This window comes from Chaetodon auriga, chromosome 18 (genome assembly GCF_051107435.1).
Source record: "Chaetodon auriga isolate fChaAug3 chromosome 18, fChaAug3.hap1, whole genome shotgun sequence".
NCBI lineage: Eukaryota > Metazoa > Chordata > Actinopteri > Chaetodontiformes > Chaetodontidae > Chaetodon > Chaetodon auriga.
In genome coordinates this window covers 14,204,446-14,221,739 of record NC_135091.1, presented here as the reverse complement: position 1 = coordinate 14,221,739, position 17,294 = coordinate 14,204,446, and the positions used below count along the sequence as shown (strand labels likewise).

The following is a 17,294-nucleotide window of genomic DNA, read 5'->3' as shown; positions in this document are numbered from 1 at the left end:
CATTCATCACACCGGGTCATTTACATCCAAAAGCACTTAAGAGCAGCTGTGCATATATCTTTGTCTACATACATTATGGGATCTCTTCAGAAGATTGTATAATACATCATCGCGTATCAGCACATCACTCTGAGATACCGAGATGCATCCCTCAGCCTTTGTGGCACAATGCTCTGTTTTCAGTCCCAAAATTGATGATGAAGACGTCGTGTGAGGTTTTGTGTTGCTTGAATTCAGTTTTAAACAGCATGGAATAACTTCTATACGGTTGGCATAATATTTATTGTATTTTTCACACTCATTTCGCTGTGTTTTTTTGCATTTTCCCCAAGGTGAGTTAACCATTTTCTAAACCTCTCCCTCAAACAGGGGTGATCAATCATAGCCTAGTAACAGTAATTACATACAGCAGGTCCATCACGCTTTGGCTCTCTCCTCATATCAGAGCAGTGTGAAAAGGGCTGTAGTGAGAGCTATTTTTAAAGAGTTTGGAGGGTGGTGTATTTTCTAAGCCACTCCAAAACCAAAAATACAAGAGCAAACGCATGAGGAATGATTCAAACAGTGTGTTTTTGTGCTTTAACCTTAAGCCTGGCTAACTGACTTCATATCTACAGTAGTAAACTAACTGAATATCACTCCCAAGGCCAAGGAGCTTACCTTTAGCTAACAACATTAGTTTGCGGGGTTAAAAGTTATGTGTAAGAAAAACCTTGTTCACAATTAGCACATCCACTGTCCATTAGCTGGTCTCGACACTGCAGCAACCCCGGCAACCTTACAAATGCAGGGTTACGTTTGCACATCGGTTAGTCCTCATCCTAAAAATACAAAAAGAATCTAAGCTAAAAGTCTGATCTCACATTTTTCTGTATCATAAGTACAATACAAGAAGTATTTAGCTCTATACACTTACACAAGACCAATGCTATTTTCATCTACATGTCCCCTGCATGCACCATCAGGTAGTGAGGACGCCCAGTTTTTGGTTGGGACATGTTTCTCTCTTCAGAGACATTTTCAACTGATGAAATAAACTAAACAGCTCGCACACTGCAGGGCTTCAGTGCCCATTATTTATTTCCTTAGATATGCACATGATACAGTCACATGATAGAATGATGTGACCTGAGTCTCTAATGTGACATGGAAATAGCAGTCACTGCAAAAACAAATATTATATATACAGTATATCAGTATATATACAAAAGACACTCAGAGGACGACATTCAAAAGGGCGTTTCTAACCACAATCAAGCCTGTCGGCCATCTTCAAGCACAGGCATACACTAAAGAGGCCCCTCATAGACTAACTCATGTAGCTAACATTAGCTCAAATAGTTACAGCTGATAAAATCTGCCGGTGACAGTTGCATTTTAAGCCTCTGTCTGTAATCAAGGAGCAATCAATGGACCATCTGTTCTTTGATTCATGAAACTATCAAAATAAAAGCTTTATGTGACTAGAAGATGGCCCACCAAACAACTGCGTCTTCCTTAAAACTCAGTCGTAACTCAACCTACTGAACCTGCCTCGAGCACCTGCCTCATCCAACTGAACCCACTAATCAATAGGCTCCCCCGAGATCACCATCCCACATACTTCCCTCTGCATATATCCAAATATATTACTTCAAATGAGCCTCTCCTGGGCACAGCGCAGATAGCAGTAATGAAAGCATGTAGGAATTAATAGGACCTGCTTAAGCCTCAGTCAAAACTTGATTTTTATCACCCCATTCTGTTTGTGTGAGTCAGTGTTTTCTCCAAAAACCCTCTGCTTTCTCTTACTCTGCGCACACATTTACTCTGGCTCCTTGCAGCAGGGCGGCACGAATTGGACACCTGATGAGATAGGAAGCGCCAGTTACACTGACCGACTGGATAAAGCAAAGCCAGCATGGCCACTGAACAAACACCATCAGCTGCTGTTTGGTCTTTGAGCTCCTTCATGAACTCCATCGATAGAAGGCAAACATAAAGCAGACACACTTCCCCAAGTCAGCCTCACACCACATGCTGCTGCACAGCGTTGCACAGCTGAGGAGGCGTATGCCAAGACAAGTTAAGCCTTTGACATGTGTATGTGAGTCAGGACCTCACCAGTGGAGAGTGTGTTCATGCATAAGCATGTGCTTGAACCCAATGGGCAGCGTCTATTTTTGTTTCCCCTCGCACGCTTTAGCACACAAAGAAATGGACACACACGTTCACACATCTCGAATCTCGATGAATGCCGCCGTTGCCAAAAGATGATTCAAGCTCAGGCTCTTGCCCATGTGCTGACAAGCACACACAAACACACAGCATCCTCATTAAAATTCGCTGGCTTCTGCACCAGCAGTGTGGAGTAAGGGCTGTGTAAGTCCTTCCAGAGATAACACAGAGAAAGCAGACTATTGTCTTATTTTAATCCTTCTTTTGAAGGAATGTAGCGAGAAATATCAGGGAGGAGTGAAGATGTGTGTGTGTGAAAGCTTCACTAAGATGATATCCACAGTCCAGTGGGTTGTTTCTCACAATATATGCACCACCCACCTGATTCTTACTATTTCACAGCTACTGACAAACTGGCACTGGCTGACTGGGCAGACAACATTAATATCATCTGCCCAACATTAGCATATGGACAAACAGTACAAAGTGCCTTTTCTTTGCTGTGAACACTGGAAAACTTGGCTGAATGTCTTTTTTCTCCACACTCCATCTCTGTGTTCTCAATTTATTCAGGTTTGCCAGGCTTGTTCAGGCCATTTTAAAGTGAGTTTTAAAGTGGTCCTTTATCACAACCCCTACAGTAAATGCTGACCTGGACGGGGCTGTTTTAAGGTCCAGCAATTTGTTTTCCATTTCTCCATCAGCTGAAATCATTCTGTTTCGCTCTCTAGTTCAATTTGACCACCTCTATATTAGGCAGCAGTGTTCAGCTTGAAGATTGCCTTGTTTATCAGTGAGAAGTGGGTTCATTCAGAACATTAACATTTGGGTTGCAACCAACGATTACCTTCAGCATCGATTAACCTGTCGATTATTTGTTCAATGAAATGATTTGAATTAATTGAGCATTTGGTGCACAAAATGGCAGAAAATAAATGCCCATCGCAGTTTCACAGAGTCCAATGTGGTGCCTTCAAAATCCATCTTTTGCCCAGCAAACACATTCATTTAAAATAATTTCAAATGTAGAAAAGCTGCAAATCCTCACACATGTGCCTGCAAATGTGCAGACAAGGAACATCCTTCATTGCTAAATGAAGATGTAATGACTCTTTGTTTGAGACCTTTTCAGAACCAGTAGCAAGTTTGAAAAGCAGTATGAAGTCATTCACAACAACTGTACGTAGGAAGTGTTTCATGCCTTCGAACTCTTTCACGAACAGTTGGTTTTTTGGTCGGTGGACAATTTCCCCTGGTTGCCTCCTTGCCAAATCCTTTTCAGATATATTGCGCTGGTGATGGTCAATGAACTCTGAGCCTTCAATAAGCTGCCCATGCAGAGCTCTTAAGTGCTCCTCGATCAGTCACTCAATGAAACATCAGATGCTGCGGCAAAATTAATGCAGCTGAAATTAAATAAAAACACTGAAAAGACTCCCCTGTAGGAGAAAGAAGTGAGCATCTTAAGCTTAAAATCGATCAGTGTAGGAGTTGGGCAAGGTTCTTTATTAACTTTGCAGAGGACCATCCCCACAGACCGAACTGCCGACAAACACAACTGAAGTGTCAGCAGGTATAAATGTGCTTAGATGGACTTCTGAGCTTTGTAAATACGTTAGCTTTGAGCTGACTATATAGCTAATATCAGCTCCTCTGGGCTGCAGAGGTCAGTTATTACCATTAATTATCCCTTCTGTTTTCATCTGCTCCTCACAGTCAACTTGGCAGAAAACTTTTACTATCTGTCCGTTCGTCTGTCTACATTTAGCGTGTCTTATTTCCTTCATTTAATATCCATCAAAGGCAGTCAAGCAGGCTGTGGCTGCCTTTATGAGGAAGGGGAGGGGGTTTCAGAAACATACTTTGATCTAATAAAGGTGCACCTATGAATAATATCTCTAGTGTTTAGTGGAAAATTGAAAACAAGACCCTTGATTCCAGGAAGCAGAGCAAATAAATGATCTAAAAGAAAAACCAAGGAAGAGACTGTAGAAAGATCATTCAGGCTTTAAGCCTCTTAATGTAAAACATGCTGCCACGCTGCATCGGGTTATGTAAAGCATCTTCTCTTTGCAGTAATGTTGAAGTCCATTATATCAGCCAACATTATTTCTTCCTCTTTCCTCATGTACACAGAGTCACATGAACAGAGACATATACGAGATGCCTCTTAACGAGACAGGAAACATAATTCAAGGTGTTGTTGTTGGGAGGTCCGGCTTTATAACACCAGCTTTAATACTAATTAAAAATTGCAGCTGCAAACCACTAAAAATAGCACGTACTGCAGGGGCCAGTCACTTAAATTCACCCTCGGGGGACAGTTGTAACGTTGCTCAGGAGGAGTGATGTGCTTTTGCTGGGTGTGCAACATAATACAGTGCTAGCTAATGAAGTACACACACACTGTGCTACAAGGCCAGATGCAAGGACATCAACAATCTGAAATGCTACTATGCAAAAAATATCTGCTTAATACTAATCTTGCTTTCATTTATGAAATTAATTTGGTATTTGAAGGTTTTTTTCTGCATGTTTTCATTGCGCCTCATTCGTTGATGCATTTGCATGGAGAATATAAAGATTGCCTATTGATTATATAACTGTATTACATTGCATTATATTACTTACATTGCTATATAACAAGACTTTATTACTACATTAGCATTGTTGTATTTCATATGCTGTATCCAGGTATTCCTTTCCATCCATATTATATATATTTAACAGCACTGCATTATTAAAATATAGTGTGTGTATATTACCTATACATGCACATATATAACAAGACCAATATATTTTATTATGTGCATAATAATATGTGTATTATGAACCAATAAAGTATAAGACAACTACAACATTGAAAGAGAGAAAGATGATGAGGATTTCAGATTTGAGTTTGAGGAATCCAGGATTTTATAACCATGAGGCAGTTTGTGAGGGTGGAGTGAGTGGCAGCATCAACAATATAACAGTGATACAGGTACACTGACATTATATACAGTCTGGATTTCTGGATTTCTTCTGCACAAATATTTGCACGATTCACTTACATGGACTAAGAGGTTTGAAAGTATTGTTATTAAATATGCTTTCTTGCTTTCTGCAATTTCTTCAGCATCTTTTTGCTGCTGTAACAAGGGGGATCAATCAATAAATCAAACTGTGCTTCGTCATTCACCAAACACTCAATCATTAGTTTGCCTCTAACAGCATGAAAACTCGAACTGATGCCTTCAAAATGCCAGATGATGAAGCTCCTCGCTCTCCGATTATCCTCTGGTCTGTCTCCGGTGTGCTATCTGGCTTCATTTCCGCCTCTGCTCCCCCAGCTCTTTAGAGCAGCCAAGGTGAAATGGTGCACAAAGGGAACAAGGTTCTGACTGTCAGCTGCTGAGACACATTCAGCCTCTGCTCTGCTGCTCCACTAAGGCCTTCCACAAGCTTTCTAAACAAGTTTCAATTCCACAACCTCTACCCGTGTCAGTCCAAATAAACAGATACAAGGATGTGGCTCACACACCGAGGGGCAAGAATAAGCCAGAGACAGGAAAGAAAATATCGGCAGAGGAGAAGAGAGCAGAGCAGAGCCTGTGACTGCCTGAGTGCTACTCACACACCTGCAGAGAGAGGCCAGTGTTACCACTCAAAAATGCATCAAATGATTGTAGGTTTTACAGGAAAGGTGTCATGGACTGGAGAGGGCTCAAGTGCATCTTATTTAGTGCAAACATGTTCTGCTCCGCTACCTCTTTCTTTCTTCTGTGACTATAAATTGGATGGCTGGCAACAAATTAAGGGCAGAAAGGTCATTGGTTTTCACAGATCTATTTTTACTTGCAGTTTGGCATAAAAAAGGAAGCAGGGATTCAGCGCCACTGAGAGAGGGCAAACTGAAGTGAAAAATTCAGGACGGGGCTTAAAAATCTTTCAAAGGCACAGATCACGTGATTTTAAATTAATCTCAGCAGAACTTTTGGAAGCTGAAACAGAAAGTTTATCCGCCCTGAATACAGCTGATTACTAAACACCTACATATTACTCACTGGACATAAACGCCCCCTTGTTGGAGGCTGTCTGAGGGTCTGACTGTGATGAAAGGGCATCAACACCCCCGTCTCGCCACTGTTCGACCACTCAAGAGGTGAAATAGGACAATCAATGGCGAATCAATAAAAACAATAACACTAAATCACTGTTTGCTTTGATGAATGCTAATGAACCTTCACCGTTTGCTGTAGAGATACTGTAAAGATAGAGAGGGTGCACTTATAGTTGATGCCTGTGTCAGGATAATAAAAGCTTTTTAGCTTAATTAACATTCTCAGGAGAGTGCGGGGATCTCTTTGGATGCTCTACATCAGAATAACTACATTCACTTACAGTAGAAATATAGAGTGTTGCTAAATTGGGCTGTAAGGTTTCATGTTGTTACACACTGATCAGCGCTAATCGTCTGTGCTGCAGCTGTCTGTGTTCACAGTTTTCTGTTTACAGTCCTCTGTATGGAGGACATTTTAATAATTTTGGACAAATTTAGAAAGTAATATTTGGGTGCTTCTTTCATTTCACGTGATAATATCTTTCCCAGGGCTGTAAATTGATTCAATACGAAAGCATATATACTGTTTTCAGTTTAAAAGCTAACTGTGCTGCCAGCTGCACCGTTGCTTTACTGTACTGCTCAGAGACTTTGTTACATAATCGAAACTGTGAATAGAAAACTTTTCAGGGTCATGGCTGTTCATAATGTGTCTTATGAGAGAATTAGGCAGCAGATAAAGCAGCACTGTGGCTAGGTATTGGCACAGCAACACAGATGCAGACTCTGATTGTCGCTACTTTAACATTTTCGGTCCGCCTCACTTGGATGTCTTTGTAAACCAGGAAGAAATACATAATAGCAAAAAGAAAAATATCCTTGATGCATCATTTCCAGCTTTGAGCCATGTATATCACACTTACAGTAGACGTCCACCCTGATGGACTTGATGGCGGGCGATCCAAGGCCGTTCTCAGCCTTGCAGTAGTAGCGACCTCCCTGGGTCCTCTGGATCTTTGCAATGTGCAACGTCTCGTTGAACACACTGGAGTCCTGGAAGCGGTCTGACACACTGCCGGCTGTCTTAGTCCATCGGATCTGGAAGAACAAAGTGCAGAAATGGCTACACTTAGAGATTTGATTTCAAGTGTTCGAGTCTTCTGCAACAGTACACATACAATAGAGTAAGGTGTCCAACACGCTTCAGGTAGGAAGTACATATACAGTATAAATCAAGAAAATAGTGAAAACAACAGCAACAGACATGCTGTTTTGTTTTTGTTGTTACTAATTATTTCCACTCATTTCAAGTTATCCGTTTCTTTTGGCCGCTGTAAAGCTACTGTCAGAAAAAATCATCCTGCAAAATTAAAGCAAACTGAAGGCCTTCCAGAAAATGGAGGGATTACGCCCTCTGAGTGACTGGAAGGCTTTTAATGTGAAATGCCTTTGCAGGAAGTGTTGGCTTCATTGGCAGTAGTGGCAGGATCAGAAAATATGCTTCTTGCGAAAACATAATTAAATATAGCTATAAAACAGGAAATTAGAAGTGAAGCCGTGTCTAATATGAGCCTGTTTCAAATAATGGTCTGTTTCTCTCTGTAGTTGAGGTAAATAAAGGCAGCTGTTTGAGAATTTGATTAAAAAGCAGATAAAAATCAAGTTATTGCTTGCTTCACTATACTGTCTTGTTTTTGACAAGATTCTGTATTTAATGCAATGTGCAGACAACTGATGAAGAGCATCCTGTTTTTTGTGAAATGTTGCAGAACAAGGGAGGACTTTGGAGCTAAAAATCTTCCTCTAGCTTCCCTCTTTCCTCTGTTCCATACAAGACTGACCTCTCAGCATGGCCCTCTCAGCATGGGTACCTTTCACTAACTGATGAGACCCAGTTAGCCCATGGCATTGAGGTGTAATGAAAGGTGAAATAGTGTTACTCTCCAACATGAGGTTGTAATTGACTCTCCATCATCTCCCTCTCCTGTCCTCATTAAAGCATACAGCATGAACAGGTACTGTGACAACTCTGGCCTGGGGGCCACACAGCCACAACTACGGAGCATAAAGCTCCGTTCAGTTCCTCATCCTAAGTAAGCCACAGATGGACTGTCTCTGCCTGCAGAGCCTCACATATCTATGTCTAGCCAGGGAAGGCTGTGAATTAGAATCCAATATCTCCACACTGTATGGTGTGGCATCAACTTGGATACTGATAACATCCCATTTTAAAGAGATTGCATCAGATGGAACAGGGATATCAGCGCATGGAGGGATGGGGATGGGGTGCTATCTTGGGAGATTGCTGCTGTGCCGCTCCAGCTGTGGGCTTTTCACCCATGACGACTCCAGCCTGAGGTTACTACAGCTTGAAGTTTGGTCATTTTCCAAACAGACCGAAGAAGGCAAATGAAAGGGTGGGTGGCCCAAAACCTGATAATGGCGTCCTGTTCCAGAGGCTTTCTTTGGGGCCCACGGCTAAAGGATGACAAGGACAGGAACTCACACACAGCAAAAGTTTATCAGAGGAGTTTCAGATTCTCTGTCTAGCTTGGGGTGGTACTGTTCAGAGTGGCAGAAATAAATTAGCTACCCTGAAACTCAAAGACTGTGTGTGTATGCTGTGTTTCTCCCTTTCACTAACCTCTTTCTTTGAAAAAAAAAAAAAAAAAGGACAAAGTCCGCAGCCAGACTGTGCTTCTCTCCCATCCCTTTCTACAGCTTTTAAGTCGACATATAACCATTAAAAATAAACGCCTCTAAATTAATACACTGCAAATAAAAGGCTTCACTCGGCCTGTTCCAAATGCATCAGGAGACACTGAGAGAAAGCTCTCCATTAAAAAAAGCCCAAACTCAGCAAGTGATCGATGCTAAAGCCCGACTGTTAGAAAATCTGGGGCCCTATTATAACAGTTGGGGACATCATGAGTTCAGCAAAACAAGCCCTAAAGTTAAATAAGTTATGATTATAAATTAGATGGAGCAAAGTTTTTGAATTTTGTGTCACTCCTACAGCGCTCTGGATCCCCTCATGCAAATACAAACCAAGCTGGCTTATGGCGACCTCAGCAGAATTCAATATTCTCCCAGCTTATACCCCCAGTCATTTCCTTTGCCTTTTGTGTAAAGAGCTTTGAGTTTCAGGAAAGCGCAATATCAATAAGTGCATTGTTAGAGTGACACTAAGAAGTGGGTATTCAAATAACTCTTCACATTTTCAAAAGGAAAGTGCTCCTGTTTGTTTCACGGGGGCAGCAGACCACATTATTGGTGGGCTTTCAACTCTCCCTGTACCCTGAGGCTATTTTCATTCCTCCACTTCTTTGACTTTTTACATCTGAGCACCTCTACCCACAGGGGGAGTCCTGAAGTATGCCTGGTGAGAACAGTTTGACCCTCTTCACTCTCCTTAGCGCAATGCAAATACTCTTGATCTGAGAGGAGCTGGCGGATTTGAGCAATATGATAATTGCTCCTCCTAGCCCACTGACAGCCTGGCTGAGGTTTTTTGGCTATTTTTGCAGCTCTTTTCTCATTCCTCAGCTGAAACTCATGAGGTGCCTGCAAGTATACACTGGGGAATAAGTCAAACTGCCCGAGATGTACCGCCCAGCCGCTGTTTTATGGCACACATTTATTATTCCTGTCTATCCCTTGCAATTGCTTGCATATATTATTACCATGAAATGTAAATGAGGTCTGAGATTTCATGTTACACCTCACGTAGCTTGGAAAAAAAAAAGGCGTTGCGCATTCACATTTTGCATGCTCTATTTTTAAAAGAAGCATCAAAAACATGACACCACTTAGTTCCACAGGGAAAAGCAAAGTCAACACAATAATAACACCAAATCAGACATCCCAATAGAAAGATCAACACTTGCTCCCAAGGAGAGTAGAGGCTCGGCTAGATTAGTATCCGACTGAAAATCCCAGCAGTGCTCGAGACCACACATGCTGCTATGTCATGGAAAGAGCTAATTAAAATGCACCCAGTGTCTGTTGTTATGCAGGGATCATATGCTGGAGCACGCGTCTTCGGTGAATCTCCCATAATGCCTGCTGTGACGTTTCGCTCTCCCTAACTACAGACTGGTTTCTAATTGCTTGCCATCTTTTCTTTTAGGCACTGATGGTGGGTCTGTGCCGCTCAGTGGTGCAGCCAAGTGTGGCTGAGCATGACAATCAAGCGATCAGAAGAAGCAACAGGGGGTCCAAATCACAAATTGCAAGTGCACAGACTCTACAGGTCTATATTAGAACATACTGACCCTTGTGAAAACTGGATGACAGTGTGAAAATACGCCGCAGTGAAGTCTTTGATATTGAAATTAAAAGGCACAAATCAGAATCAAACAGGAAAGGCACACTGACAAGGAAAAACATTAAATTCATCTGGTTTTATTTGTGCTGGTGTTGAACTATAAACTACGTTTGCGAGCCGCAGTGAAACGACTGCGTGCATTGGACAGGGTGTGGTTCATGGGTAAACTCTGAGATGGCGCCTTTTCTGATACAGCAGTCCGTATGACAAGCAGTGCAATAAAAAAAAAAAAAAAAAAATAGAAGGTTAAATCATGTTCAAAGCACCATCTGCTAAAGACACCAGCACTGTAGGGTAACTGTCATGGGAGCATCCAAAACAGATCACATACTCCAATTGGTCTGTATAAAGCAAAAAGTCCCAGGGCCTGAGGTCAGCTTATTTGTACTCGCTGACCCGTGGCGCTGTGAGTTGAATCTGGCCAGCCAATAACTGAAACAGAAAAAAGGTGTTTGCAATGTGGTGTTGCTGGCTGCTGGAGCCTGGTACTCAAACAAAGTAGTGTGGACATAATGGATGGAGGCCAGGGCAGGGGAGACGGGGGCAGATGGCTTCATCATCAGGGACTCTTTGATGTCTATTCACAGCATCAAAGACAGTGAACGACGCTGGAGAACAGTGGCCATGAAAGTATGAACAGATAAAGCTGTACATGAATGTATGTGGTGCTGTGATACAGAGACAAAGAGGCAGCGATAACAAAGAGAACTGCTTTATGGGTCTTTATATTTAATGGAGGCAGGGATGAATCTAACATTTATTTTCAGTACCACTTATTCACTCATTTTCCATTTAACCATTCAATTATATCTATAAAATGTCAAGAAAATTGGGAAAAATCCAGAAACACCAGCACTGATTGAACTTCTGTGGATGAAACAGAGAAAAACAGCAAATCTTCACATTTGAGAGACTGTAACCAGCTGATGTTTGCCTGATTAATCAGGCAATAAACCTGACTCAGTTAAGAAAACTGTGGTAGATAAACTTCGTGTTCGTTGACTAATCATTAATCAACTAATCATCCCAGCACTAGACAGAGGGAGACTCCTCCATGGACAGTAGGGAAAGACTATTTCAAACATATTGCGTGTCTTGTGCTTTTCAACAGAGCCAGTTCAGAGATACAGAGAAAATGAGAAAGTGAGGAAAAAACAGAGGGGATTCTCGAGTCTTTAGATTTGATAGAGGTGTGGCTGCGACAGATTATTTTCAGTGCCAATCGATCAATTCATTTTCCACCTACTCGATCAATCCTTTAATCTCTAACATGTCCGAAGAACGTGAAGAATGCTCAACAAGTTAATCTGCTTGATTCATCTGACTCACAGACGCTCACGTTCTCCACAAGATGAACTGAACCAATTTTGGTGATGCTCTGACTTCATCAAGTCAAGAAGATTTTTCAAATGGACATAAACTTTCAGTATTTTCATTTGATTAACGACCACACTCATCAGCCTAAGCTCTACTTTGTGTTTCGTGCTTATCAGCATGCTAACATGCTAAACTACACTAAGGAACACAGCAAACTTTACCGCTAAACATCAGCGTGTTAGTATTGTCACTGTGATGCTAATGGTTTTTGCTTTAATCTCGAAGCACCACAGTGCCTAAGTAAAGCCTCACAGAGCTGCTCGCATGCTGGTAGATAAATGGCATTTAAGATTAATTACCAAAATTGTTGTTGAGTATGTCTCTGTTTGGGTGCTTTTTTTTTTTTTTAGAAACTCACAGAGGGAGGCAAGAAAATGTTCATGGTAGTAGAGCTCAAAAGCAGAGAGTGAGGGGAAAGCACTGGTCACAACTAAGATTTTCTGTCTTATCCTCTCCTTAGAGAGCGAAGTTCCACAAATCTTTCCAGTGACCTCTAGCCCCGTGTATCTATGAGAATTTGACTTCATTGCCCCCAGAGCTTGCCAGATGCCAACAGTCCCACTCTTCCTGCACAGCTCATAGCAACACCTTGAAATGCCAAACCCATGAGGCACGGCGAAAAAGCACACATTATACGGTGAGCTGGTGACTGACAGGAACATCTATTTATTTGACAATTAAATGGGAAGGCAGACAAGTGTTGCGAGCTGCCACGTGTGTGCGTGTGAGAGAGAGAGATTGGATGCATGTATGGTTTTATTATTAGAAAGCCTCTGTTTTTCCTCCGAGGTGGGTGGGCGGATGTGCACGGGGTTGACAGAGAGGCCCACTGTGAGGAAGCTGCTGCCTGGTTGGACACAATCCAGAGACTCCATCACTGGGAAGGCCTGAGGGGTGTCTATGTAATTTAAGAAGTGTGCATATTGATAGACACGAGAGGAATTAAACGGTGGCGAAATTGCCAACCGTGGCCCCATTTACTCCATGGTTGGTCCTTTGTGGTGCTGATGTTGTACTTGGCCCAGCACCCCTCAGTCTATGTGTTATCATGGGAGCGAGTAGTATCTGAAAATAAGGGAAAGAGACTGAAATCTGGACACTAATGGTGAAAAAAGCAATTTTGTGATTTGCTAATGCAGAACTAATTGAAGCCATTTACAGTGATCGAGTGGTGTGACTTGCCCCCCTGTGATGTTGTGGCGCAGATGGAGAGTGTGGTTGGCGTTACTGCTGGTACGGAGGTTGTTCGAGGAAACTGAATGATTCCACAGATAAGAGGAACTACTTTCCCATTAATCTGAGGTGTAGATCACAGGCGGTGCAGGGGCGGGTTCATGGGGCTACAAATGTTTTCAGCGAATCCTCAAAATCTTTCACTGTTCATCACGCATGCCATTTTTCACACTCATCCCAGATCACAGCTGCGTAGGAACTGATGTTTGTTGAGTGATGTGGCCTGACCAAAGGAGTTCTGGCTGGGAGTGTTTCCAGTGGACAGCTTTTATGTCCTGAAGTGAAGTAACACAGAGGAGGTGAGTTAACTCCGTTGCAATTGTGTCGCAAAAGCTTCAAAAAAAGTGTTTGAACCTACATGAATGTGCAGAGTGATTCTAAAACATAAAACTCTGCTAGAAAGCAAATCCTGGACACCAAACTGTCACAGAAAGTTGAACAACACTCCCTCATCATGATGACAGTGATGATACTGAAGTGCTGAAGTCGCCGCAGGCAGCAGTCCTCCTGCTCGACCTCAGTCCATCCTGCAGACCGTCTGACTTGCAAGTCCTCCTATTTCAAACATTTGGTGTGGTGCGCTCGGTGCATTAGCACCATTTGGTTTGAAGGTTTTAAATTTTGATCTTAAATGAAGGTGTGAGCCGTTAGAGAGCTAATTTGTATTCATTGCTCAAACCTGTCATTTTAACATCGACGTAAATGCCAGAAGCGACAGATGGAGGACAACAGAGGAACCAAAGTGTCAGTAACAGATTAGGTATTAAGAATGTTCTGTGAGAAAACACAGACAAACGGTTCTCTTCTCTGACATCTGGAAATTGTGTAGCATTGGTGTTTAACATAGGTAGAGTTGTACTCATCACACTGGAGACATTTGTTCCAAAGATACTTAGTTTACACCATTTATTAACACCCCCCTTTTAAAGAAATGGATCAGGTGTTGAGTTTTAATGTATGGGTCAGTAAAACATGGACATCAGGCCCTCAGGTGAGCTCTGCTGTCACGATGAAATGTCCAGCTATAGAAGATAGATGAAAATATCTTTTTGAAATCTGTACTTTGTGATACACGTCCTATTTTTTGGAGTTTGTGCATGCACTGCAAGGAAACAGAGACCTTGGGCAAATACACACATAACATCAATGTCCCCACTAATGGTAAAACCAAATCTATGTCCATGCCATTAACACAAACAGGACACATTTAAAGTGCCATACAGCCTCTGCTAAGTGTACTGATTACTCCCCACCCACCCCCACATATGGTCTTGAAAGATGAAGAAACTCATTAAAATGTGGAACTTTGGGGGCGAGGGGAGAACATGTTCTGAGGATTAATATTTCATTCTAATGAAAAGACGAGCTGTTATGGCTGTATGTTTCCGATGAGGTCGCATACCCTTGTGTTTTTCAACGAACATCACAAAACCAGCCTTAGGTCCGCTGCCACCCCAGATAACCTCCTCGGCTTCCGAAACCACTCAGAATGAGTGTGCGCTGCCCCCCGGGTCCCGTGCCGCTACCGGAGGGGGACAAAGCTGACACATCCCAAAGTCCGGAGAGAGACAGCCGAGACCCGCCGTGCCAGGGGATCTGCGTGAGTCTCATAATGACTCTGTTTCAAAGGAGATCCTGCCTCTCCTGCCACAGCCATGCAGAGCTTTTGATCTCCCACTCTTCTCCCACCCCCCCCCATCCCCTCCCCTCCCTCTGCTCTGTTTTTCAGAAATCCTAATTAAGAGGAAAGACAGAGATGATGAGTGTGAAGTTGCCCCCCCGACGACAGAAGGAGATGAACGGTGTGTCTGAACCTCTCGCTAATTTAAGAGGCCTCACCTTTTCAATTGAAATATAAAAATCAATACGCTCTTTTGCTTTGGCATCCAGAGGGGAAGTGTACAAAGTAATGGCCCTGTCTATCGATCAAGGGGGAATTATATTAATTAATGTAAATGGGCTCAGTCCTGTCCAGAGCTAGTGCCGAATTCTGTGCAATTTGTGTTAGCCGGCAAATTGGAAACAACATTCGATAAATGTTCGAAAGGTTAGTGTGTGCAAATCCTGCCAAGATTAATATGAAGAGAAAATGTGACGGTCGGGCAGTCTGTGGCAGAGCTGACATTTATACCTGCGCAGATCGAGCTTGCTGGCGTTTTGTCCGACGGGATCTTGTTTCTGCTTTTTCCCCTCATTTTTATCAACATGTTTTCTATCTATGAGAAAAGCAATCAGCAGAAAGCACAACAAAACCAAATCAAAAGCTTGTTTTCTTCTGAAAAAGGTGGAAGGTTTTTTAATTAGTTCAGATCACAACCGTAAATAGAGTGTGTGTGTGTGTGTGTGTGTGTGTGTGTGTGTGTGTGTGTGTGTGTGTGTGTGTGTGTGTTGGGCTGCCGAGGACTCGTGTGCATTCGTATGACCTGAGTCTTTTCACTGCGGCCTGCTTCTCACTCCTTACAGTTGTTTTTTGGCAGATGTGTTCGGCTGCTTTGTTTCTGAATTCTCATTAGACTTGGAAGCTTTCATGATCAACATGCAGGTGCACAATGCAACCTAAACCATCAATAATTGAAGGATTAAACTTTTAAGCTGGTTTTAGTGCAGAGGAACATGGTGTGCCACTCAATGACGCTAATACAAAGGAGAGCGAATCACAGCATCTTGTCCTGTGATTCCCTTGCACAGCTATTGTCGTGCATGCGAGGTGGCGAGTTCCTCACCTGTGGTCGAGGATGCCCCGTCACCAGACAGGTGAGCTCCAGGGTCTCTCCCTCTCTGATGGTGTAGACTCTCTCCGTGTGCCTCTCCTCCTCAACATTACAGGCGTGCCCTGAGTGTATAATGCGGACAGTCGGAGGGGCTGCAGAGGGGGGAAAAAAAAAAAAAAAAAAAGCACAAAGCGTGTTAGCATTCTGGTCATTTCTGATGGAATGAGTAGTTTAGCACAACAGATGGTGTATTGATTAAGAGGTTGTCTCGCTGAACACAGGAACTGTGGGCACGTTTGTGCCGCACACCACAAACCAGAGGTATTTGAACAAGAAGAAAAGATTTGAGACTTATTTTGCTTTAAAAGCATTCACTTTGGTTTAGCTTTTCAAACGCTGCCAGTATATCAAATACAAAGTCAAGGAAAGGTACTTTGGTAAAGTGATTCGCTGCCTTACAATGTTATGTAGTTTTTGTCACGAGTAACTTGTGAGAGTAGCACTTTCACAGACATCTGCTACTGTGTGCTGTCATACACTGTTAAAAAAATGTCATCTTCAGCACCTGTTATTCATCTCAAGTGTGATTTATTTCAGTAAGTTGCATTACAGTAGTTATTGCACAAGTTGAACAAATAAAAGTACTGTATATACCTATGCATGCATGCATGTTGTAGCATGTGCTGACCCTGTGGATAGGGAGAGACCTATTTATTTACAGAGGTGGACTGGACTAGAAATATTACAGGAATATAAGGAGAATTATTATCATAACATTACCATACCAAGTATACACGCTAAAGGCTGTATTTATGAGAGTTTGACCTCTCTGGGCCTGCCAGATACTCTTATATGTAGAGTATATAGACTACATTATAGTATAAAATGAAGTATTTAGAATATTTTGTTCTGGGCCGGATGTTAACTTTTTTGCACACTGCTCTGGTGTTACAGAGGCTGAAATTTTAAAGCACGGGCCACAGCAATGTAGGCTGAGTATAAAATATCTTGTATAATCTCTGAACACCACCACATGTAGTTCAGTTCATCAGAAAAACTAGAATCCAAAGATTCAAGTCGAATAGCAGAACATGACAGACTTTTGTGCTGCTTTTGGATGTTCTGAAAGAACATTACACGTTGATACACTGGACAAGCTGGATTTTCTTTTTATACAATGTGTGACTTGAAAAGTAAATGAGTAAAATGTGGATATTTAATTGAAAACACATTTATGAAACCTGACAAAAATGTTTTACCTTTAGTGTTGTAATCGTCATTTCTTAATGGATAAAGTCTTCATTTATTTCCAAAAATATGAAGTTTAAGTTTGTTTTAATTGTTTTAAATACAGAAATATCACTGTTACCTTCAACCTAATATGAAGTATTTTGGTATGGAAATCCACATTTTTAGTCTGGCATTTGTAACAAAACAAATCGCTTGA

At 42.1% G+C, this 17,294-nt stretch overlaps 1 protein-coding gene across 4 annotated transcripts in view; it reads right to left on the bottom strand.

Annotated features, from left to right (window-relative positions):
- The window catches only part of LOC143335976 (MAM domain-containing glycosylphosphatidylinositol anchor protein 2), a 159,215-nt gene that overhangs the window by 92,356 nt on the left and 49,565 nt on the right, over window positions 1–17,294 (bottom strand). For all 4 annotated transcript variants that reach the window (XM_076755712.1, XM_076755714.1, XM_076755713.1 and 1 more), the window contains exons 2-3: window positions 15,860–15,999; window positions 7,123–7,297 (exon numbers count right to left, since the gene is read on the bottom strand). In XM_076755712.1, coding sequence (XP_076611827.1) covers window positions 7,123–7,297; window positions 15,860–15,999 — 315 coding nt within the window. The remainder of the gene's footprint in view (window positions 1–7,122; window positions 7,298–15,859; window positions 16,000–17,294) is intronic.